The sequence below is a fragment of the Micropterus dolomieu genome, linkage group LG04 (genome assembly GCF_021292245.1).
Source record: "Micropterus dolomieu isolate WLL.071019.BEF.003 ecotype Adirondacks linkage group LG04, ASM2129224v1, whole genome shotgun sequence".
Lineage (NCBI taxonomy): Eukaryota > Metazoa > Chordata > Actinopteri > Centrarchiformes > Centrarchidae > Micropterus > Micropterus dolomieu.
In genome coordinates, this window is record NC_060153.1 from 28649348 (window position 1) to 28674075 (window position 24728).

Genomic DNA, 24728 nt, shown 5'->3' on the forward strand with positions numbered 1-24728 from the left:
TTTACAAGAATACAGATCTTTGCCTTTTGAAAGTCCAGAGTCTAATTCAACCAGACGTCTGTGGCGGTAGGTGCAGACTTAATGACAGCAGTTGCACACCTGCTGTCACGCACCTCCATTTCCTCTACATGCTAATCTGGGTTTTTATATACTCTGCTGCTCACCAAAACAACAGGCAATAGTCGTGTCCCAATTACACACACAGGAAATTATGCTTACATGCACCAAAAAACATCGACCAGACTGCGCCTGAGAAGAACCTTACTCTACCTCAGTTATTATATAATAAGCTCAATGCCGGTCATTATCTGACACTGACTAAACAGCTTCATTGGAAAATGTCACTTTGTTTTGAAGTATTATTGCCTCCCAGGATTCTCATGTTGGCGTTGCACAGTGTAATAATGATTGAAACCCTGCTCTTTGGCTTTGAGTGTGTACTCGTAACATGTTTATGTTTAGTCTACACTCACGCCATGTGTCTTGTCTACTAACTGTGAGGTCCTGTTGTGTTTGCTCTGCACTGGGAGTGTCAGTCCTGTGCGGTGCAACTCGCCTATAATTTGTCAGCAACAACTGACCAAGTTCAACTCTGAATAAAAATTATTCTGCTTTGGTTGTATAGTAGTATATTAGCCTAGAATTTGTCTGGAACCTCATTTTTGATTTCCAAGGGGCGCAGACCAAATTGCATCTGGGAGCAATTGGATAGACCAACAACCAATGAAAGCAATGAAATGTGACCACCTAAAAATATGTAATACCATGTACATTTACAAGAATACAGAGCCCACCCTTTGCCTTTTGAGCCCCGAGTCTAATTGAATCAGACATCTGTGACGGGAGGAGCAGACTTAATGACAGTAGATGCACAACTCGTGATCAGTTGGTAAAGTAAACTTTGACCAAATCCTGTCAAAAGTACTGCAAAAACATCTTTCTTATCAACAAAAGCCTAATGTTAGCCTGTAACAAAAAGGTTAATTTAGCTAACAGCTAGCTCACTAGGGTTGGCTATAGCAAGCTAGCTTTTCCCCTGGTTTGTTGAAACATACAGTAGGTACCAAGTAAAATGACTTCAGTTGTTGCAACTGCAGCAATTTAACATTAGCTAGCTAATGACAGTGTTAATGAATAACTGTCGAATTGACTTCAAACCTAATTGTTAACATTGACCGGCTTTCATACCAGGAACCGGTCCAAGTCGGCTGGAAATCTGTCAGAGCAAATAAAACATGAGCTCGCAGATTTGTCTGGTTCCCAGACTAGATGTATATGAAATGAATATGAACTTCCAGCTCTGCCAGGATCTGTACAGGACTATCATTGACCTAGGTGATCATCAATGCCCACCGGGTTGGTCTCCATGGTGTTCAGCGCCACCTGATGGGCCTTGTACAGGTCATGTCTGCGGTCCACCTGGCTCTGAAAGCGAGGCTGCTTCCTGACAGGGTCATCTGGGCCGAACTGTGGAGAGACCACTCTCAGCACTGGGGTGGAACAGTCCGAGAAGATAAAAGGCTTGAATATAGACCTTCCGGGGTACGGGTGGGGCGGGTTGGCAGGGAGGGGAACAGGAAAGAGAAAACAGACTCAGAAACTCCCATAACCCAAAGTGAAGACAGAATGCAGGAAAAGCAAAGTGGAGGAGGGAAAGAATGTTAGGATCTCTGCTGCAGTGGTCTAAACACGGTCATTGAGGCACTATGAAACATGTTTTGCAAACTTTTAACATATATATTAAAGTTTCTTAGAAAAACTATGTATTTTAATCCTAATTATATTGTTCTTACGTAAAAACATATAAGTTCTGAGATAGAGTTTGTTATCAATTTCCCAGAAGAACTGCCCTGAAAGAACTGAGTATTTATTAATTCTTTATTAATTTATCTTCATGTTCAGCTGACTTGCAGTGCAGTGCTTATGCTAGCTTAGCATTTGGACTTACTGGAAGTATACTATGTAATATACCAATCACTCTCCATTTTCCCAATAATTAGTACCAACCTGCATGCTGCTTTCTAGTAATTTATAAAGCGTTACTTGTTATTTTAACCTGTTTTCCCCTGATTTCTGAGAATTTCTAAAACACAGAACTGAAACAAATAAGATATGAATCAGTGTAAAAACCTTACAAAAGGAGTTTTGTCCTATATTATGGCAGTGCTGCATGAGACTGCATGGGAGAGTTATTTAAAACAGCAAATTTAACAGCTTTCATGTACAGCAGTTGGCTAAAGTGAAGCAGAATACACAAAAAAAGTTTCATATATGAATGTTGTGTTATAAATTGGTTATTTTACTCTCAACTGATGTTCATCTTCCACAGAGATTCTTAGTTTAGTTAGTGAAATACCTGGAGGGGTCTGGGGTGGCGGTGAAGAAGTGGATGCAGGGCAGGCTGGTGTCTCTGGGCAGGACAGACACCATGCTGCCTGTGGTGCAGAAACCTCCAGAGTCCATGCAGATGCCACTGGGCTTGTCCCTCAGAATAGACATCATTACCTCCGCCGTCACTGAGCCTGAGTGCAGAGGAGCAACAGAGTAGATGAGTGTTACAGTGTTCTCAGGGTGATGTCTAAAGCAATTCTGGGAAATGTAGGAGTGGATCCCCCTCACCGTCATGTTGCTGGAGAAGCTCTGTGCCTCCCTTGTAGCGCCGTTTGGCCAGCTCCATCCTGGCAGGTGGGTTCTCGGGGCTGAACACCTGGGAGAAGTTGAACTCTCCTTCACCATCCCACCAGCCCTGAGCCTGGGCCACGCTCCGCAGCTCTCGGTGCTCTGTGGAGACCTCAGTCCCGATAGTCAGCTGGTTGGAGATGTTCTTCACACCCTCTGAAAGGTAAAAGTGGCTGTTAGCATGTGAAGACGCCTCGTCAAAGATTTGCCTATTTAAGAGCAGATGCAAGTAAATGACAACATATTTGTTGTTTGCTGCTACTGTTATTCTGTCTATGTTTTTTGGTGCTTTTGTCCACTCTGAAAAGGTGGCACCTATTGTGGCATAGCATTTAATCCCACTACCCATTCACTACAGGAGGGCATTGTATGCCAGTGGAGGTGGGCAGTCAGGGCTTTGCCAGTCATTCCCTCAGTAAGGCCCACAGAACCCTGGGCATTACGGGAGCATGGAGAAGAAGAGCCATTAACAACAATGTAGAGGTGGCAGAGAGAGCATCCAGATGGCTCTGGCTAAAAAGGGGTGACAAGTGGGGCCAGTAGAATGCCACTCGGGCACAGGTCGAGGTCTGATCAACCAGCAGATCTGCTAGATATTGCATTGACCTCATTATCTATAATTAACCTAAATCTCTTCACAAATTGCAAGAGACACACACACACACACACACACAAAAACACACACACACACACAAGGTGCCAGTTGTTGATGCTTCATTCAGAAGGTTGGTGAATGTCAACAGTCATGTCATGTACTGACCAACAGCAGCTTTGTAAATACAGTTCTGATCATCTCTCAGGAGGATATGCATGTATTACCAGTTCAGCACCCACCAAGCCAAATTAATTGTCTAGACTATGCATTTACCCTCAAATTGTTTAACCGTCCATCCTTACCTGTAAACTTCTGTGCCACCCACAGCCTTCCAGCAGTTTCAAGGACCCAGGCCTCGTTACGGTCCACCAGAAGGAAGGTGTTGTGGTAGCTGAAGGGCTCAGGATCCTCCCTGCACTGCCCCCCCTGGCCATGCTGCTCCAGGAGGCCGGTGATCACTGTCAGTGCTGCCCAGGCACTATCCCCACGCTCCAACCCCAGTCTGATGATCAAAAGTCATTACTTCCAAGTGTAAAGTCTGCATTTCCTCAAGGAATCAGTTATGTAGTTATAAATGTTTAATAAATGGTAACAACTCTTTCACTTTAATGTATTTATCTACTTTTATCTAATTATTTATTTACTGTATTGTTACTGTCTTAGTTACTTTAATCAGTTAGTCTTTTTAACTAACTGTAAAGACCAGCTGAGTTCTTTGGCGTTGTTTATACGCTCCTCTGCCACGTGTTTTGGAGGAAATGCTATTGTAAATGCTACGCTTTAACGGTACTTACTACACTTGTCATAACATGCTTGTGTGAATCTACACACCCCTCTGATCAAAGCCTAAGAGGATTAAGTTAATACTGCTACTGAATAAACAATCTCCACACTATATGTAATAGAATAGAATAGAATAGAAAAACTTTATTAATCCCTAATGAGGAAACTCAATTGCAACCAGCGTACATCACACAACATACAGTATAAACAGAAAGGACAACCAGTCTGTACAAACAATGCACCCATTTAAAGTCTTTAGAACCCTGATTAGAGCTGACTGGTTTTTAAAAATGTGACCAGCAGAAAAAAAATCAGAAATATTCATTATGAAAGACCTTCTGAGCCGTTCAGCAGAACACCGAGGCATCTTAAGCCACTAAAGGAACTACTAAGTGTCTTAAGGACACTGTGGAGTGAGTGGTCTACAAGATCCATGATATTCTTCACAATAACGCTGCAGTCAACAGTTACTCCTATCAGCTCTAAAGATTATTTTTTTTCTTTATTGCTAAAAGTTTATTATCCAGTACAGTTTAACAGGACTACGGTATCAAAAGGTTTTCAGTGCTCACCGGACAAGGTCCATGCCCAGCAGAGCCTCTCCGGGAGCGACAGGCTCTCGAGTCCAGACAGCCTCGTTCCCAATACAGACTCCCTGGTCATTGGCTCCCATTTCGGCCCCCCACATCCAGGCAGGCTTGCTCAGGATGACGGCGTGCGTCTGCTCCACCTGAGGGATCTGGATATATGTGCACTGCAGACAGAAATTGCATTAATCAGCAGGATATATGAAGCTGAACACTCACCTGTCAGTTCAAAGGTGAAAGTGTATTTTCTTTTCCCCAAATCAGTGAAACTCAAAGGGCAATATGACAATCTTGAATGAATACTGCACATTTTTGTATATGTGGCAGCTGTTTGTAAGTTGAACATCTGGCTTTGGTGTTGAGGGAAAAAATTACTTAGAACAAGCTGACGCCGGTTTTCAAAAGGGACAATTTCACGTGTAAAAAGTAGTTCTAATGAAACCTGTTTACAGGAAGGACTGGGTGTTACCCTGAGTGACTACAAACATAATATCATTCACCTCCACTGTATTTTTGGTAGAGGCAGAAGTTTGAAGAGACAGATATGTCAAAACCTGGACAGAAAAAACAACTAGATAACACTAGGGACAGTAACTCTGAAGAAACCTGATTAGTGTCATTGTGTTCCAAGATTAAAGTTCAAGTTGTCTTTTTAACTCAACAGCAAAGCCAAAAGACAAACTCTGTAGACATATGTAAAAACAGAACAACTTTAACACATCTGGTTAGAGCATTTTTCTTAAGCCATTGCCCCAACCTGTCAGTATTTCTTAACACAAATGAAAAGTGAAAATGAGAAAGGAAAAAAAAGAGGAATAAATAACCTTCACTTCCTTTCCATTAAACATTGGTCCATTCTGTTTTAAAGTACTTTCTCAAATGGGGTTAATGTGAATAGTAATGCATGAATAGGCCTACTATGAGCTAATATATAATTTTAATATAATTTCTGCAATGCACCAGACCGTGGAAGTATGCAGTGTATCAGTAGGCTTGTGTCTTTCAGTGATGCATGGTGCCTGTTGTCAGTCAGCTGTACCAGCAGCAGTGGTTGTGTGGGACTGTAGGAGTCCAGGCCTGCTTTACCTCCAGCATGGAGCCTGGAGGGTGGGATGCTGCAGGGTAGAGGGCCACCTCTTGCACCTCATCCCGGGGACGGTCTGAGTTCTTCCCAAAAATCACATGGTCATCGCGAGAGCCAGGGGGCAACGAAACAAAACAATCACATGACATGGGAGCCTCTGCCATCCTGCAACAAACAGCAACACATGCCCGTAAATTTAGGCTGGCTCTGGGGGAGGAATTAAAAGTGATGAGGTGTAAATTAAGCGATCTTCTAACCGTGCAACTACCTCATGTTAACAATCTGACTTCTAACTAATCGTAAGAGTCGTACAATGCGTTTGACACCCATCACAAGCGAGCCTACACCTTGCCGAACATAATGTGCATGACGGAGTCAAGAGTCTCCTTCCTTTCCCCACCCAGTTTTTTTTTGTTGTTGAAGAAAGTGAGATTCAGCCGGTGCACTGCCCATCCCTTTCACACAGGGCTTAGTCTGAGGCAGTCTTGTGCAGAGCACTTTATTGACGGTAATCTTCACAAATCCGACCGCCACGTTGCTCTATTATCGCTCTCTTCTCGCATTTGCGGCCATGAATCGCTTTCAATCCGGAAATTATGTCGTCAAATAGTGCACTGATCGCAGAAGTAGCCTGTGCCAGTATCCGGAGCTCGGTTTGTGATCAGTGTTTATCAGAAAGATAAGGCCCGGCTGAGCACAGTCACTCCCCGTCTCTTTCCGGGGCAGCGACGCGCCTGTCGCTTCGTGTCATTCCGCCCTTTTACGCGAGGTTGAGTAAAAGATTGAACTTCGGCGCTAACAGTCTGTAAACTACATCTAGTCTGCGAATTCTGCTGTAGAAAATGTTTACCTTTTTTTTTTTTTTTCAATGGCGAGAGCGGCCGGTCGGCTGGGTGAAGGCAGGTTGTAGATACCGAGTCACGTGACCGAGAAATCCAAAGGTATGTACTTAAAGGTCTCGTCTCGTCTGGCCACAAGCACAGCTCACTGTCTCACACAGCAGTCCACACCTGTGAAAAACTGCACAGCAGGCCTGAATAATGATGTAGCTCTGTATCACGAGTCTGCCTCTCTTCGCCTGTTTGTCAGGGCTCTAACCCGCAGTACTGCTTATAATGCTGCATCACAGCGTCCACTGATACGTGCTGAAAGTTTTTATACTCAGAAGTTAACAATAAATAAAGCCTTTGTGCTTTTGCTTTATGTCTCTATATTCAAATAAAGAATGTATAAAACTGTAATTAAATGCAAAGTATTTGTTTCACCGTGGCTGCTGATTATCGGCTTCACTTGAACTCATGAGTTCATGTCTGTGTGACTCAAAATGATGAGCTGGACAAATGTCTTACCTTGCATTCACTAAAGTAAACAAGTTAACATTTTCATAATCAACACTGCTAACTGCCTGACTTGAATGGGCACTCCGTGGATTTTCCTACAGTGTCTTTTAGCTCTGGAGGGAACTTCCCAAATTTTGAAAATAAAAACCTGATGATGTCATCAGGGTTATGAAAATATGCAGTGGCGACCTGGCTGTCTGACAGGCAGGGGCAACAATTTACAAAAAAGGGCAACAACTGCATGCACTGGCACTCAGAGGGCAATTAAATGCATTTTCTCCCCTGGAAGGACTCTCCAGAGCAGTGCTTCCCAACCTATACTATTTTGTCAGATGCACCAAAACAGCCTTATTAGATGCATTTATCATACCCCTTTGATAAATGGGATGGCTTTGTGGTATTTTTTAGTAGTTTAAGCCAAGTTTGCATTAGTACATTTGCGTTTGGAGGGACAGGAAAAGGTTGTTTCAGCCACTAACAGTAGCTTTACTTCTAGCTTTTTGTTGTCTGTTTTCCTAGCTAGTCTATATAAATTTACAGTTGATGGAAAACTGAGGCATATCTTGTGCAGACTACTAGAGTTGGTCAATTATTCTCACAGTAATTATAAAGAACAGCATCACACAAACTTTAAACTTGTTGTTTCTTGATTTTTCTCCTAAACACAAATGTGGATTTATCATATGTTCTATTTTTTCATATTAGCTGAGCATCACAATTTTACCTTAAAGTACCTGAGAATCACTGCTTTAGAGGGCACTACATCCCATTTTCGTGCACATTGGGCCACCATAGAAGGCAATTAATCATATTTTGCCTACTTTGTTACGGCAGAGTTAGTGAACCCACGAGAAAGACACAGAAAGACAGGAGCGTTCTTAACAAGGCGATTTATTTACAACCTTAAAGAGTGTATGATTTGAAGTGGGGAGATCCTGACAGGTAAAGCCAGGAGCGGTGTGCGCCAGAGCTGAGTCCAGAGAACTAGCAACACCAAGCAGGATCCATTACTGAGAGGCAAAACCAACAGGGAGCTGAGCAGTTAGAACTGCGGTAAAAGCAAAAACACAATTCAGAGATATTCAAAAGAGGTACAAATACTAAACCTAGTCAGAGACTGGAACTGTAGCCTGACTCAGCATGAGTTACAATCTGGCAAAGTGAGTGAGACAGGGCTGAGTGGGAATGGGAGGCAGCTGGTAAGGCTCATCACAGGTCCGACATACCCGACTCCGCCGGGTAATCACGCACACTGAGGCACAGAGACTATTCAGAGGTGAGGCCACGACACTTGCTGTGTTTTATTTGGACGTGGGGCATGGAGCACCAGGAGGACGATTGACAACCGCGCCTGATTTTGGAACAATTGAAACATAAAGCTGGAATAATTTCCACACCTATCATGTCATCAGTTGCTTGACTGAACCGAGAACAATTGAGCAGAATGGCTCGGTATTTCCTGCTTCAAAAACCACATTCTGTACAAACAAACTTTACTACATGTCAGCAATTAATGAAACTTTCACCCAACTGTTTGGTAGGTCTGCTAGTTTGCAGCAGGGAAACTCTGCATAAATGTTTCTTTTGCAGCCAGAAGAGTTTTCTCTTTTCTGAGGTCTCACAGTTTTTGGCTCTGTGAAAACGACACTAACACTACTGCTTTTAACCAGTACTGGGCATCACATGTCGGCTAATCAGTGTCATTAAAGTTGGGGCGAATGCGTGTCAGTGGGTGTCTCCTAAGGCTGGTGTTTCATTGAATTATGTCACTCACACTTCCTGTCTGTGGGCTCAGAAGTTCCACACACTACCCGGCACCTTCCACCTGCTGTCCGCTGTGATCAAAAATCTGAACTGCACAACATCCTACGGTGATTTTAAACTTTTAAATTCCCTTTAAAATTTAAAGGGTCGAATCACCTGAATTTTGAGAAAACAAATTTTCTAGCTTACCTCCGGTGACAACTGCAAATGCTAATGTTGCTCTCTGTCTTCTGGTTGTGTAAATAGACAACTGTGTGCTAACAAGTTTGTCAAATCAACTGGATAAGCCGATATATCGACATATCAAATTTGTGTTTGCTGCCCAAAAGTAGCCTTCTAGGAACAGATAGCCAAAGCTGATGTGTCGTGTGATAGACGTCACACAAAGGGGATAGGGCAACAACCCCTTCCCAAACAGAAATAAGCTAACATGAACATGATGTCAGGCTGATTATTAGGCAATGTTTTTAAAGTTGTAAAACAGAATTCCTTTCACTCCCATTGTATTGGGGCGGAGGCAGAAAGCTGCATGGCGGGTTATGAATCAAATGTTTTGAGTCAACCAACTCTCTAAACTGAAAGATCTCTATTCACAATAATTCCATCAATTGAACAGCAAATTGACAACATGGAGTCAAACTACTAACGTCATTTGTACTAACAATAGATTGTCACGTATGTGGTTGCTGTAAGTTCCAACTCTTATAATGTAAACCTGCCCAACTGCATTACAATGGCTGACACAACATTCGAGTGTGTCATTGCCGTGTTTAAACCAGACTGCAGTCGTGTAAATAACTGCTGCTCATCAACATGCATGTCAGTAGGCTCCATTCTTAAAACTGACTCATGTTGCGTCTGTCAAGTGTTGGTGATGCAATCAGTTTAATGGCACTAGACTAATATAGTTCACACGCACACTTGAGGGAACAAGGAATCAAGGAGCACCAACCTAGCTGCTCCGAATGTTCAAGTAATGGTTGTGTTTTGAGATTGAGCACCTGGACCGTATTGGTGTTCAGCTATGGCCAGATTTGTAGGAGGTGTTGAGCTATTTTTTGAAGCAGCTTGGTGGTGAGTGGTGTTCACTCGTGGCTCACTAGGAACGCTGAAGGCAACAGGACTGAATTCTTGAGAAATTTGTTGAGACAACCTGTTACCTGAACAGCACTCGGCTACTTCCACACCCTCTCCGGCCTTTCATCTCCTGGAGCGTGCTGACATGCATCGCACATCCTGTCTGCCCTTCCACACAAACAGTAAAAACACCATGAGAAGTAAACACCCACCTGAGCCAAAGGCAGACACACCCAAATGAGATCGCGCACATAGTACGCACACACACGCTCGGGCACAGAAACAAGCACAGACACAGTGAAACTAATCAGACGAAAAACAAACCTTGTAAATACACCAATACATCAAATCACGTTGACAACAACCAGTTGTGTTGAAGGATGAAGTGCTGAAAAATGATTTAGAACTCATATTCAATTAAGTAAAGCCAAAAACTAAAGTTGTTAGCCTTTGCTTGTCCTGTGAAAACATTATTTTTTTAATATTTAACATCAGTTCCAGTGTGGAGAAATGGCTATACCTAAGAATCAATTTGGTGTACAAAATTATGTCTGTCTGTGTCTGTCCTTCCTCAAGTGGGTGCAAACACGATGGTGTAAACCACACAAGTTTAAAGATGTGATCAACTTATCAACACTGTGTCTCAAGACTGCGATATATTTTCAGTTGCTTGGACAAGAGATCTGCCATTCTGCTCGCTCAGTGAATTCATATCGACGCGCACTTACACACACAGTGCTACGCCGAAGACCTCTCCTAGAGCCACGCAGGCACTGAGGCCCAGTTTGTAAGCCCTGCCATGTGAAGCAGGGGGCCGGTTGGAGGAAGATGAGGGGTGTTAGGGGACGGAAACAGCTGGTGAAAAGCCCAGAGGATATTAATCTGAGGGGGAGACAGGATGGCAGGAGAGGCCGCCTAATAAAGCATGGTATTACTGTTGCAAAGGAAGGTGTGTGTGTCTATCTGTCTGTCTTCCTGGAGGATTACTGGTGAGCAAGGAAATAAATGTTGGGTGTCTGTGTCCATCTGGCTACTAACCACCTTTATACGCTTGAAATTCTCACATCTTATTACAAATCTGAGGGCATTTTTTGGGTGTGCTCTGTTTAAATCTGTTAGGAAATCTGTGATCATCTCCAATTCATCCGATAAATCCAGCAAGGCACATTTCAGGTTTTACAACCCTTGACACACACAAAAAAGGGGTTTTGAAAATTAGATAAAATAAAGCAATCCAAATTTTCTCTGAGCAATTAAAGTTCCGGTTAAAAAGGCAGAGGTGGGAGATGGGAGGGGAAGCTGGGCGGCATCAGTCTCACAGACAGTAATGACGGCGCCACTGCTGTTTAACAATCAAAGATGGGAGGCGGGGGCTCACAAGGAAGTCTCTCCTCGAAAAATACAGGTGTTTGGTACAATCAAAGCGCAGCTTGCAGAAATGACTGGGTTTGAAGTTGAAAGGGGAGGCAGGGGGGGGGGGGGGGGGGGGGGGGGGGGGGGGGGGGGGGGGGGGCGTTGTGGTGAGTGAGTGCCTGTGTGAGAAAAAAAAAAGTGACTCAGAAGACAACTGTGGGCCGGTCTCTCTTCTGGGATTTTGAATAATTAACAAGGATAAGGAAGTTGACTACTAGGTGCTTACTGTTTACTTTGTGTGGATTTTTTTCTACTTCTGGAGGGGAAGTGAGGCTTTAGCTGGCCTAGCTCTCTGGAGGCCTGGCGTGTTGGCAGGAAGATTTGTCTGGGACACCGGTGTGGTTCCCGTGGGACTAGAGGTAAGTCAAACCAGCCAGAGGCCAGTGAATCCGAATCAGAACCAACTTTGTATGGTGAACTTCTTGTATACAAAACAAGTCCTGTATTGAAAACCCCAAGTTGTACACACATAAATACAATCATTTAAAAACAGTGAGCTCGAGAATTCAGACTGATGTCTCACGTAAACAATTTTGACCTTCCATGGAACAAAAGCAAAAGCTCCAAAAACTTGTTCCTGACTAATTACTGTAATTAAAAATACAATAGATACTAACAAGCATTTACAGTGTGTGTTTAGGGTGTGTAGTACATAGAAAAATAGTTCCAGCAACTATTCCCGTAAAGTAATTAAATTTAAATAATTAGTTTTACATTTACATTTGATTATTAGTTTTCTTGCTGAAAGCCTGATACCGCTCTCTCGTCTGTATGTTATCTAAACTACCAAAAGCTGGTTAACTTATGGGCCTTTCAGACAGACAGCGACGACTGCGCTGCTGTGCTGTGAAACCCATTATTTTCAATGGCTTGCGCCGCGCCATGGCGGTTTGTTGCTGCGTCGAGCAAAGCGCAGCACAGCGCACTGCTTGGCGACCTCAAACTTAACCAAGCGGTTTTCTCTTCCTATCTCAGAGGCCCATTAGACCAATAATTGTCATTTTTCACATCACTTTTTGCTGCCTTTGGTCGGAGCCAGGCTTGCTGCTCCCCTCTGTTTCCAGGCTTCATGCTAAGCTAAGCTAACTGGTAGCGGTTTATTACATCATATTTAGCGTACAGACATGAGACTGGTATCAATCTTATCTAACTCTCAGCAGAAAAGTGAATAACTGTAATTCCCAAAATGTTGAATTATTTATTTTAACGAATGACTGTAAATGTTAATTGATGACCTTGGAAACAGTAGTTTGGCAAAAAATAATAATATTTGTTTGGTTGTCATCACTCTGGTCCTGTGATGCTTTGTCTCAGTTGCACACACACATTTTTGCAAAATGTCAAAAATACTGTATTCACAGACATAGTGCAACTCACAATTAAAATAAAGGAGTTGCTTACAGCAAGAAAAAACAAACAAGTTTGTGGTAGATCAACGACTCTTGCAGAAGTAGTTCACAAAACCCTAAAATAAAGTAATAAATGAATTCTTGGTCAAAAAAAATGAAGTTGTTGAACTTTAATTTGGCAGTATGTCCCAAAATTGCAATTTGATAGACATCTGTAGGCACACGCATTGTATAAGTAGAGGTAGTAGTTTGAGTACAAAACTGTGTAGAGAATTCATTTATTTATACTGAGTGGCAAACCAGACCGTTGACATCAACACAATGTGTATGCTTTCTATTGTGAGATTAGTAAGACGTAACCTGTAGGTGGATGGGTTTGGCCTGATGACGACAACAGCATTAACACGTAAAGGTAGAAGGAGCAGTCATGTGGATAGATGTTACTTCACCAGACTGACATTAATTTTGCTGGACTGATGACAAGTGTAAATGTCAGTACTTCAGGAAAAGCCTCCTTGCAAGAGTGTTTAAAGAACCACAAACATTTTCATACACACACAGCATAAACTCTTATACAAAAAAAACATGTCAGCGGTGACAGACATAAAAACTGTCAAACAAGCTATCTAAACACATTTAAATCATTAGGAGAATTTGTAAGCCCCTACATCAGTTGCACTGTAATTAAATGTTATTAAGCAGTCTCTTTCTGATTGTGCTGCATTGTATTCATGAGGAAATATGCTTGACTATTTAAAGACATCGGTAAACAACATTTAGACGTGGTGTGTGGTCTTCAGTTCAGTGGCCTGATCTCCTCTGTACAAGTACATCATACCGAAATACATAATATAAACTTTCAGTTTTTGTCTGCAACCCGTTTGTCAATTTGTATTTTAAAATGTTCTTTGTGTGAATTTCCTTGCAGTTATTAAAGAATGCTCTTTGATGTGCTAAAATCTGAGCAGAGGTCTGGCACCGTTTCTGGTCAAGTAATGAGCTCATGGAAACGACATTTCCTGCTTAGCGTGATCACTCTTCCTGGCTTGAAGGTTTGTAGAAATCTGTCACTGCTGAATCAAGACCTTGTCAATATTTGCTGATCGCCCTGTGGTTCCATTATATGACCGTCATGTAATCAGTTCAGACTCAGCATTTGTAAAGTGCTGCTTCAGAGAAAGAGGAGCAGAGGGGGTAGGAAGTCACTTCCCGCCGGCCTGTCTGTGGTCTGTGTTTGTCAGTTGATTTGAAGCTGCTCCACCAACGTGCTGTGACAGGAAAGGAATTAACTCCGCAAGGAGACAAAATAAAAAAAGCCCTCAAAGGGGGATGATGTTAAAAACTATTAAATGTTTGATGCACATTCAAAGCCACTGCAGTCTGTTTAACTCTGACATATTACAAGGCTCACAAGCTGGGGGAAATTCAACATTTGGCACAAACCATAAACCTTTTGTAGCAGTTCAGTCATATTAAGCACAGAGGCACATCGGCCTAGTGTTTCCCTAAATGGTTCAGATCATTTAAGAAGCAGAACTGGTGTCTGTTTTCTGCAAAGTCTCCAGATGGGTGTATTGTGTCTGTGTTTTGGCCTGACCAAACCACCTCTCAGGAGTGTCCGCAATCAAAGGATTTCCAGGTCTCAACTATCTGATTCACAGGCTGCAGTCACTACACTGACCAGGTTACTGCACCAAATGTGTACAGTTGATCTTGATTTGGTATATCACCATACCTATAACAAAGTGTGACAAAGACATTGCGATGATGTACCAAATCTTTTAAAGTTTGTCTTATATTTATGTTAGGTATTAATAGATAAGTAGTTAAAAAAGGGCTAAAATGGTTATGAATGTGTCATTAATTTCATAGACCAAATATCATCTCCTCATGTTGACTAGGAATAAGAAAAAACTAAAGTTGAATTTATTTAACTGGAATAAGCTAGTATGTGGACTTTATCAACCTGCTGTTTTAAAGGTCAATAACTTGCAACTATGATTTTCAAGTATTTATGATATTTATCTAGATGCGCATCCTGATAAAATAAAAGACTGCCGTTGAGAGGTTAAATTTGCCACAGATACAGAGCTGATCTTCCCCCATACATCATGATCACAGAAGTGCTTTTGGTTAAAGACCCCACTGTCGTTTTGTTGACAGCGGTGGAAAAATCAGTTCATTTACTTCAGTAAATGTATACCACACTATAAAAACATTCCATTACAGTGTAGCCTACTTAAAAGTTACTTAAAAGATACTTAAAGTTACTTTAAAAATACTTAAAAGTATCACATGAAAGTATCAAAAGTAAAAGCACTCATAATGCAGTATGACCCCTGTCAGTTTAAATACCTCAAAACTGTACTTAATAATAGTACATGAGTACCTCTGAATGTTGATATCAGACTTTATATAAAAAAATGCAGTTGTCTTTTGACTTAGTACAGAATCACACATCTCTCTGCACTGTACTTAGTAGGCTTATTTCTAATCTCATTTTGCCCTTTTTAACATAAAACAGTAACCTAAAATTGGAAACTCTTTTGTTCGGGGCTTGCAGGTCCCATTGATCCCCGGGACAGTCTGTCAGAGCTGCCAAAGCCCATCTCTGACAGACTGTCCCATTGATCCCCGTGTTACCCCAATGCGAGCCGTTTCCTCATCTGCAGCCGAGGAGGGCGCATCTTCAAAGGGGGAGACTACACACCAGCAGGGGGCGGAGCCTGGAGGAGCTCAAGACGCACAGCCTATCATAAAGTTTGTCACTCCTGAGAATGCTGCCTACCTGTGCGCCAAAACGCCGATATTGCTTCACCTGGACCGTCTGCGATGGAGACAATCAGATGAAATATGATGAGGATATTATTTTTCTGTGCACTGTTTTCGACGAAAGGAAGCAGCAGCTCAGCTGAACTGAGACAACGTCTCTCTCGCCACGGTGAATTTATTCCAAGAAGAAAATAACAACAGCAGCAGCTCCAAGGGCAAGCAGGTAACACGGGAATTTTAATTTGCTATCACTGCGACCAACTGTACGCGTTACTGTAGGGCCCTATCTGTTTATATTAACTGAATTGTAAAATAACTGATCTTCATGAACATAACCAGATAATTACTAATTTGGGACATACTGCCAAATTAAATTAATTTAATGTCCTCTACAGGGGACTATAAGTTCATGTATGTGGATATCAAAGTAAAGATAAAGTCTCAGTAAGCAGAACCTTTAGTACAACACATGCACTAAAACTCATTTAACTTGGATACAGAAATTAAAAATACATAATTCTCCCACAAGAGATGATGATAGCTGCAATTAAACCTAAAAATTTTATTTACTTTTTAAAGGTTAAGTTTAAAATATTGTCCTGTTACTGTTGCTGTACTATTTTAGAGAATGTAGTAAAAGCATTCATATGATTAAGATAGTTAAATATTGGCTGCCTGGGTAAAATATGAATATATACGGAATATAAGAATATAAAGTCCAGGTTTTCAGGTCTAAGAACATCAAAGTGTGGATTATGTTTAAGGGACAATTTTCATCAGCAGAAATTCAAGAGGCTGACCTGTAGGTGTGGAGGGTCAGTTTCAGTGGGATGTAGCCTAGTGTATCATTTACTCATTTAAACAGTTAAGAAATTATGGGCAATCACACCTGTGTAATTCCTACGGGAAAGGAATCAAATTTGTACATTAATGCTGTTGGGAAAATTTGGTGCCGCTCATTGTTGCCATTGATTTTAAATTCTGATCTAATATAATTATTGCTGGTTTTGCTGGGATGTGATAATATGCACTAATATATGTGAGTTTTTATTGAATCTCTTTGTATAGTAAGGATTTTATGCAAAAATGCATAAATGCAACTTTGAGTTATTATCAGTAATTTCAAAATGCAATATTTCAAATGCAAGTCTGAATAAGATATATATGCAAGCGTATTTAAATAATTTACATTTCATTTAACAGTAGCAATACCACACAATAAAATATAAGTCATCCATTCCACTTAAGTAAAAGCCCAGAGGTATTAGAAACAAAATGTCCGTCAAATATCAAAAAAAACAAAGGTGAAGCTAATTTTAACTGCGCCATATACTGCTGTGTAGTCTAATCTAAAACAATGCATAATTTTCTACAAACTTTTAAACGCTAATCTAAAAAGTAACTATTGTTGAATAAAAGTAAAAGGTACTATAGTATATATATTATATAAAGTAGCATTAAATGGAAATACTCAAAGTGGTACTTCATTGTAAGTTCAGCACATTCTTAGTAACTTTCCACCACTGTATTTTGACAAATTTGATAGTAAGTCATATTAAATTTTTCATGCAACCCATGGAAACAGATATCACATTTTGTACATGTCATTTTAAACAAAATCCTGTCTGTGTGTTTCAAATTTAATCTCTGTGCCCAATAAAGTAAATACTGAAACAACGTAAACAAGTACATGAAACTGCAGTCTGTTTTTGAGACTTTTATTTAAAAATCAAACTTGATATAAAATATGCACGCGCTTAGTTTACACTGGCTGATAAAAGCAGCTCTGATGAAAGGATAAAAAACTGTTAAAATCTACTGTCATTAGAACTGTTGCATATATTGTCATAAACTATGCAGCAGAGAATGTATTTTACAAACATGTGTATAAATCAGTGTCACACAAACACTCCTAAATCACTGAGGATGTAAAGCTGTCATCCATATCTAAACCATCTCTGTACTTCATACAGTTAAAGTGCAGAGGAGCCGATTAGCCGAGATAAGCCTTCCATTTCGAGCGCTGTATGTCACTAACGTAATCCTTCACTCAGATGAGCAAATGACATTTACGTAGTTTACAATCAGCAGAAAATCAGTTTTCGCACTCACCAGATTTTTAACAGGTTTGGGGTCTGACTTTGGTCATTACAGCAGTTCTTTGTGTTTATTTTAGCATGTTAAAATTTTTTTTCCCATTTCCCCACACTTTATTTTAACAGAAAAATGTTTGAAGCTCATCGCATCACTCCTCCGACAACTGACCTGACCCCTGCCAAATTAAGTTCCATTGCACCCATCTTGTCCTCCAAGCAGCTTAAAACAAACTACTTGTAAATGCCGTCTGACCCAAACCGGTTTGTTTGTGTTATTCTATGTCTGAGATGAGACAGGATGGGAGACTTGTGGTGGATAGAATTAGGATTAAACTGGGCCTATAAATTATTCTGGAATGGACTTCAAAAAGTGTACACTAGCAGTTTAGCAGGTTAGCGTCTCAAAAAGGGACATCTTATGCTGGAAAAGCCTAATAATTGTCTTTTCATAAAATACACATTGATTTTGTAGTGGTTTCAAAAGTTGGCTCCCTCTCGGTGCCTCTTCCCAATGGCAGGCATGTAAACTGGGGCTGTGCTGGGTCTTGGTCGGGCAGGTTTTATGACCAGAGCTCTGTACCATCCTCCTCCTCCCACGCTGCCGCCCCCCCCGGGGGGCCCCTCTATGCCAGCTGTTTCCCTTAGGAGCTCAAAGCGCTCCCAGCATTTTGGCGAATGGAGGGCGATGCTGCTGTCTTCGTTTGTTTACGGTTATGTCAGTAAGAGCAGAGTTGGGGGGACCATTCAGCCGTGAGTCTGAGTCGCATTCCCAAAAAATTACAGAGCAGCTCTGGCTCCAGGCCGACATGAAATAAATCAGTTTGACCTTTAACACTAAACCTTTCATTAGGGGAATTCCAAACTAATTGCTTTACGATTTTATTGTGACTAAAAAGCATCTCTGACTGAACCTTTGAGAAGGACGTGTAATCCTCTTGGTCTGGCCGTATTGACTTAACAAATTGAGATCTGCTGAGGGGATCCTTCACTGTCATTCAGAGTGACACCACCTGTGTGCTGAACCATGTGCACTCTCCGCCTGCCTCTAATGGATCTACACATCAGAAAGGATGTATGTCTTCCACTGGAGCTTGACCTCCTATTTCTGGGTGACTTTGTGCTTTTTGCTGTGTCTGATATGATATCACAACAAGTGATCTCAAGACTAAGATACCAACCTCTAAAGCTTTTAGAATACTTTACTGTTTCCTGCTGTAAAGATAATTGTAGATGTTCCAGGATGGGGGTGTGGTGGAAGTCAACAAAATTGTTTGGGGCTAGGACACGTTTGGAGCCAAGCACGAGTCTCGCAGGCTCGTAGATTCTTGTCCTAAATTTCTTTACTTTAACAAGCTTCGTGTCACCTTTGGAAATCAGAGCCCCTCCTCCTGCTGACTGACACTGCTGAGGTACATAGTTGAGCGTGTTAGGGGCCAGGATGCTGTTTCAGAGCGCGTGCCCATTGCCCACAATTATAAGTATAAAGAAACTGTCCTCATGTTATTGTTGCTCCTGAATGCCGTCAGTCTGCAACTGTTGATGCTTTCTGCCGCCAGTGTGTAAGAGGCGGAGCGTTTTACGGGGCTCCTTTTGTGACTTGCCTGGAGGGCTGTTGTTGTAAATCATGTGTGATTTATAAAAAAACTGGTTCTGCTGTCTGCCAAGTTTCATCTCCACAAACCTCAGAGACGTACAAATAGACTTTGGCCTGCAGCCATACCTCCCTGGAACTTCTTCCTTTACCAAACTGCTCTCCTGTCAACACTCCTCTTCACTCTCATCCCTCCCCCCTGCCCCTGCCTCTGCACAGGGCAGATGATGTTGTTTTCTTTGCTCTTGTCTTTGACTGTCCTCCATGGGAAGTACCTGGCAGCGGATGGATGTGGCAGGCTTTTGCCTGGACACGTCTGTCTCCCCCTCTCTTCTGTCTCCACGGCCACGCAGCGTGAGAACTGCAGTATCCATGGCGCTGAAGGAGGTGTGCTCAGGGTTGGTTATTTCAATGCTGTAGACAGGGGGATTTAGTCCTGAGTGACTGCACTTCTGAAGATCAGAAACAGTAGATCAGCAGAAGCTGAATATTTTCAAAGCCTGGTAAATGACCTCAAGACTTCAAAGTCACTGCATGTGGTTCAGTGAAGTCACTGAGAAAATACAACTTAGTAAGAAAGGCTGACTTGATGCCAGATTTGAAAAGATAACAGTTTTTCTGTTCTTTCTTTCTGCAGATTTTTTCAATGCATCGCCATACCGCCATGTGGTAATCTTCTCAGCATTACCCAAAAGTCAGTGAACAACACTTTGAGCGGCTGACCACATCAACAGTCTTCCACCTGCACCAGCTGCTCACATGGCCCACCCATACGAGCCTTGGCTACGGACAGCAACACCTAGTGGCAGCTCAGAAGACATGAACATCCCCTCCTGGTGGGACCTCCACAGGGACGTCCAACCAGGGAGCTGGATAGACCTGCAGACGGGCCAGGGTGTCGGCTTGCCTTCTGTGAGTCCTGGGAGCTCCATGGGGTTGCAGTCCGCTATGGGGCCCTACGGGTCTGACCCGCAGCTGTGCACCTTGTCTCCAGCTCAACACGCTCCAGCCTCGCACTCATCTCACCTCTTCCCCCAGGATGGCTTTAAGATGGAGCCACTGGGCCCGGAAATGATGCAGCAAGAACCGTTCTCTTTGGAGGAACCACAGGAGAACGCCGTCTCAGCCCGCCCTAAGCCCCAGCGCCGCTCCTCTGCCAGAGGCGCCGGCCAGGCGGTGTGTCGCTGCCCTAACTGCGTCCATGCTGAACAGATGGGCCAGAGCACTGACGACAGCAGGAGGAAGCACATGCACAACTGCCACATCCCTGGCTGTGGCAAAGCATACGCCAAGACCTCCCATCTGAAGGCCCACCTACGATGGCACAGCGGGGACCGGCCCTTTGTCTGTAACTGGCTGTTCTGCGGAAAGAGATTCACACGCTCTGATGAACTGCAGCGCCACCTGCAGACGCACACTGGCGCTAAGAAGTTCAGCTGTGCATTATGTCCTAGAGTGTTTATGCGCAATGACCACCTGGTCAAGCACATGCGCACGCACGAGTCCCCGCCAGGACATGGGGAGGATAGGGTAAATGGAGACGGGAGGATGGATAAGGGCTTTGATGCACCTACACCTCCTCAGTCATCCTCAAACGTGTCTGCGTCAGACACCACAGAGCCTCCGCTGAAGCTGAAATGCGAGACAGACCCCTCAGTCTCCAGTGTGACAGGGCAGTCCGGCTAATTTCATAACTTTCAGAAGAATTTAGCAGTTTAAGGTTTCCCTCTCTGTCACAGAGGTGCCATAGATTTATGACAGAATAGAGAATAGAAAAAAGGTTTGGACAAACTTTTACTGATGAAAGTTGGATGGAACAGAAAGTGTTTGAAAGTCTGTGGTCCTGTGAATTTATAAAGTGGACTAACTCAGTGATAATCCAAACGTTATAGCACACATACAAAAAAAAACAGGAACTGTTTTACTGATTCTACGGATAAAACTTTCTTCTGTTTACTTCAAGTGAAGGGTGGCTACGGGGGCAACCAAGCTGAAGCTGCAGCTTGTTGCTGGACTTCCATCGCTGCTAGAGCCACTAATACCAGTAGAGCAAGAGACTAGGATGAGATCAACTGAAGGTGGCTTATTAACTTGTTTACAATGAAATTTTTGTCTCCAACACAGTTTAATTTACCAGTTTCAAAGGCAGCATGCTTTTGAACGGAGAAAGGAGAGAGGGATGTTTTGTTTTTGTTTCAGACTGTCGTTTACTGTGCAAATTGTGATAAGACACTGGAGTATAATACAGCATTTTCTCAATATACAAAGATCAGTAACCATTTGGATGGTTGACAGCTCATACCACAAAACTGTGTGTGTGTGTGTGTGTATGTGTGTGTGTGTGTGTGTGTGTGTGTGTCAGTATGTAAGTCATTAAAATGGTGCATAAACAAAGTTAAAAGTACAACAGACAGTAATGCTGTGCTTGTGGCAGCATGCTGTGATGTTGATGTAATACTAATATAATATAATATATAATATACTATAATATACCATACTATAATATAATATGATATACAAAATGGGAATTCTATGCACTAAAGGCTAGTATACCAAAAATGATATGTTTCTGTCGCCAACATAGTCTTGATGGCAAAACACTTAATGAGAAAGATCATACAGTAGGAGAATGTTGACACTGGTCCAGTTTATCATCTGGAACACGAAGATGCAAAGTACCATTAAGTGATAAATATGTGAAAAAAGGTAAACTCACAAATCACAACTAATTGAGCCTGAAAATTAAAAAGTGGTCAGACCCGCTGAGGACAGTGACCTCCAGTCCTGACAGGGCAGGTAAGAACAAGAAGATCAAGTTGGGCGTCAGGACCACCAAAGCCGGACAAGGAGAGAAAAATGCTGCTGGGTCAAATGAAACCAAGCTTCTGTTGCTAAATGATGGTGACTGTGATCATGTTTGGCATGAACACTACTCCACATGTCCGCCCAGTCAACACAACAGACTGCGGGTGCTGAACGAAACAGTTTCAGTCCCCTGATTTGAAGCTGTGCTAGTCAATATTTTCATATTAACAAAGCATCAAACGACTTAGTGGTGAACTCAGAGAGAATTGTCACTCAACTCTGTTGCCCCCCTCTACGAAGTATGTTATATTTAAGAGTATTTGAGCTGTTTTCAGCAAAAAATGTAGAACCCGCTGTAGCTCTGATTGCCCAGCACCAAACGTCAGAAAGACAAAATTATCTAATTGCTGGTGAACGTAGTGAAGCATTTAGCATCTAAAGAGCCTGATATTTTGCTGAAGGAATCGGTGAAGACCAACCCAAGCTGAAAGGAGAGTGAATGTTAGGTCTATCAGGTGGCTAGAAACACAAACTTCAAATTAATGCCAACTTGGATCTGTGTCTGCTGGATGTGTAATTAGGCAACTGTTCGCAAACAACTTAACTTTATATGATGTTAATATGTTATTTTCATATTTACAGCTTGATCTGCTGCCCCCAAGTGGCCCAAAGAAAATAATAGCTACTGCTTTTCATATCATGAATGTGAAACAATTCATGCCTTAAAAGGTTCAGGTGTTGGTGGAAGCAGAAGGATGTCCTACCAGTACTATCCAGGTGGACCTCTATTGGGTTTATACAGCTCTTCCAAATACCATTAGCTTGATAACCATTTGCGTGTCGGACCAAGATATAGTCTAAGTCAAGAGCAAAGAATGTGTGAAGGGCTTTTCTCTCAACACATTATATTAACAGCTGGTGGTTTGTCTGTAGTTTATCCATGTTCAGTGACGCTGGCGAATCATGTAACAAAACTCTGTCTTTGAAACATGACAACCATTTGACTCTGAATTAGCATGCAGAAAAAGACTGTGTTAGCAGTCCAATAGATAAAAAAAAATGCAGTTGAACAATACGAGAATTTGTTCAGGTTACATGTTTTGAATAGATAACTTTCATAATCAATATTATGTGATCAATAGTTCTGTAGAGAGTGAGCAGCTTTTCAATTGGAAACTATTAGGATGTATGTAATCATCACAGACATTAGGCTGAGATTTCTATATTTTAGGGAGCTTGCATTATTGGAGGCTCAGAATTGCTGTATTTATGTATAGAAGATAAGAAATGGAAGAAAGTGCTTAAACATTAGTCAATTATTGTGTATTGACTATTATTATTATTATTATTTTGTGTTGATGTTATTATTATAGATAGTCTTCTTTTATGTTGGTCAGTAGAACAAGATGAACAACTTATTTTAATTGGTTACTGTAGTAAATGTTTTAGTTGACTGTAATAAAATAAGTTCTAAAATATTTAATAAGTTGAGTATCATGGTGTAATAACTTGTATTTAATCTATAAGTGTCCTTTATTAAATAAAAAACGATATTATGTGTAAAGAGAGATGTGCTAATTATTCATTATTCTGTGCAGTTTCATTTTCACTCAAATAAATAAACAGACCAAAATGATGATTATAATTAATATCATTAGCACTATTGCTAGCAGTAGTAGGTCAAGTAGCAAAAGAATAAGTTAATTGGATGCTCTTAGAGCCTGTAAATGTTTGTATCAGATGTGGACGATTTCAATATGAAATTGACTTTTGTGCACAATTGAATATGATTCTAAATTTTAGAATTAGGCTTAGTAGTTTTTTTTTTAATGCAGTAATTAAACCACTGTCCAAGAGGTTGCCAGATAAATCTGGGGGGTCACAAGACAATTAAAAATAATTATTATAAACACACACACACCACACACGAACACACACATATACAGTATATAGACAGTGTTGGGAGTAACGCGTTACAAAAGTAAAGCAATTACAGTAATGGGAAGCTTTTTGCTGTAAAGAAGTAACATGCATTACTACGTATATACATACGTATAATATTATACCCGTTTAGGCAGGGTGCAAACTACGGGGGAGCTCGGCTCCTCCTAACAAGACGTAGCTCCCCTGATGGATCATGCGTAAATAGATTTCTGTAGGCTGTGTGTTTGTGCTTTAATGAATTACTTCCATGATCAGAGGCTGCTGTCAGTTCCTGACCGATACGCCGCTGAAGTTAGCTTCCGTTTCGGCAGTTAAGGGGAAAGTTAAGGTGAACTTAAGTGAAAGTTAACTTACGTTGCTGCGCCACAGATTCTCCGTTTTTTGCACATCGTACTGTTGCATTTAAAGCAAAACCTTAACGCTGTCTGAAACACTTTTTTAGATTTTAAAAACTTTATTTTATTTGTGAAATTTGGGTGATTTCACTGCTTTTTTTCCCACATGCAGACCACATTAGACCAAGTCCAGATCCAAAACCACTATACCTAGAGCTCTCAAATCTGGACTAGATCCTGTTGGAGTGTGGGGAGATTCAAATAATCAATGACGTTATGTTGCTGTACCTCGTGCGTAAATGCGCACAGCGTCTTTCTTAATAGGGAGAAGATTCATCTTATTTCACCCATGCCATATGTTTTAAGTTGCCACAAGCCAAACGGGTTGGGACCTTTTTATATACAGTCTATGGTTGGGACGCACTGTTGCGCTCAGGGTCAGGGTGCTGCCTTTAGGTGCTGTCAAAAACTGTCGAAGCATCTAGATGACCCTTACAGAAAGCGTCTGTCTCAA

At 41.7% G+C, this 24728-nt stretch overlaps 2 protein-coding genes across 5 annotated transcripts in view; one reads left to right on the forward strand and one right to left on the reverse strand.

Moving 5' to 3' along the window:
- The window catches only part of scrn2 (secernin 2), a 16535-nt gene extending 9756 nt beyond the window's left edge, over positions 1-6779 (reverse strand). The window contains exons 1-7 of one of the 4 annotated variants that reach the window (XM_046046735.1): positions 5997-6438; positions 5731-5893; positions 4630-4811; positions 3577-3776; positions 2620-2835; positions 2357-2522; positions 1354-1534 (exon numbers count right to left, since the gene is read on the reverse strand). In XM_046046735.1, the coding sequence (XP_045902691.1) occupies positions 1354-1534; positions 2357-2522; positions 2620-2835; positions 3577-3776; positions 4630-4811; positions 5731-5893; positions 5997-6058 (1170 nt within the window). In that variant the 5' untranslated portion in view covers positions 6059-6438. Of the gene's footprint in view, positions 1-1302; positions 1535-2356; positions 2523-2619; positions 2836-3576; positions 3777-4629; positions 4812-5730; positions 5896-5996; positions 6439-6578 lie in introns of those variants that run through there. The other 3 variants (XM_046046734.1, XM_046046733.1, XM_046046732.1) reach the window with 3 other exon arrangements.
- An 8729-nt stretch (positions 6780-15508) lies between these two features.
- On the forward strand, positions 15509-21403 carry LOC123969384 (transcription factor Sp6-like). Its single transcript, XM_046046740.1, has 2 exons — positions 15509-15666; positions 19768-21403. Exon 2 carries the CDS (start codon positions 19890-19892, stop codon positions 20814-20816), a length of 927 nt encoding a protein of 308 aa, XP_045902696.1. The 5' UTR covers positions 15509-15666; positions 19768-19889; the 3' UTR covers positions 20817-21403.
- The last annotated feature ends 3325 nt before the right edge of the window (positions 21404-24728 follow it).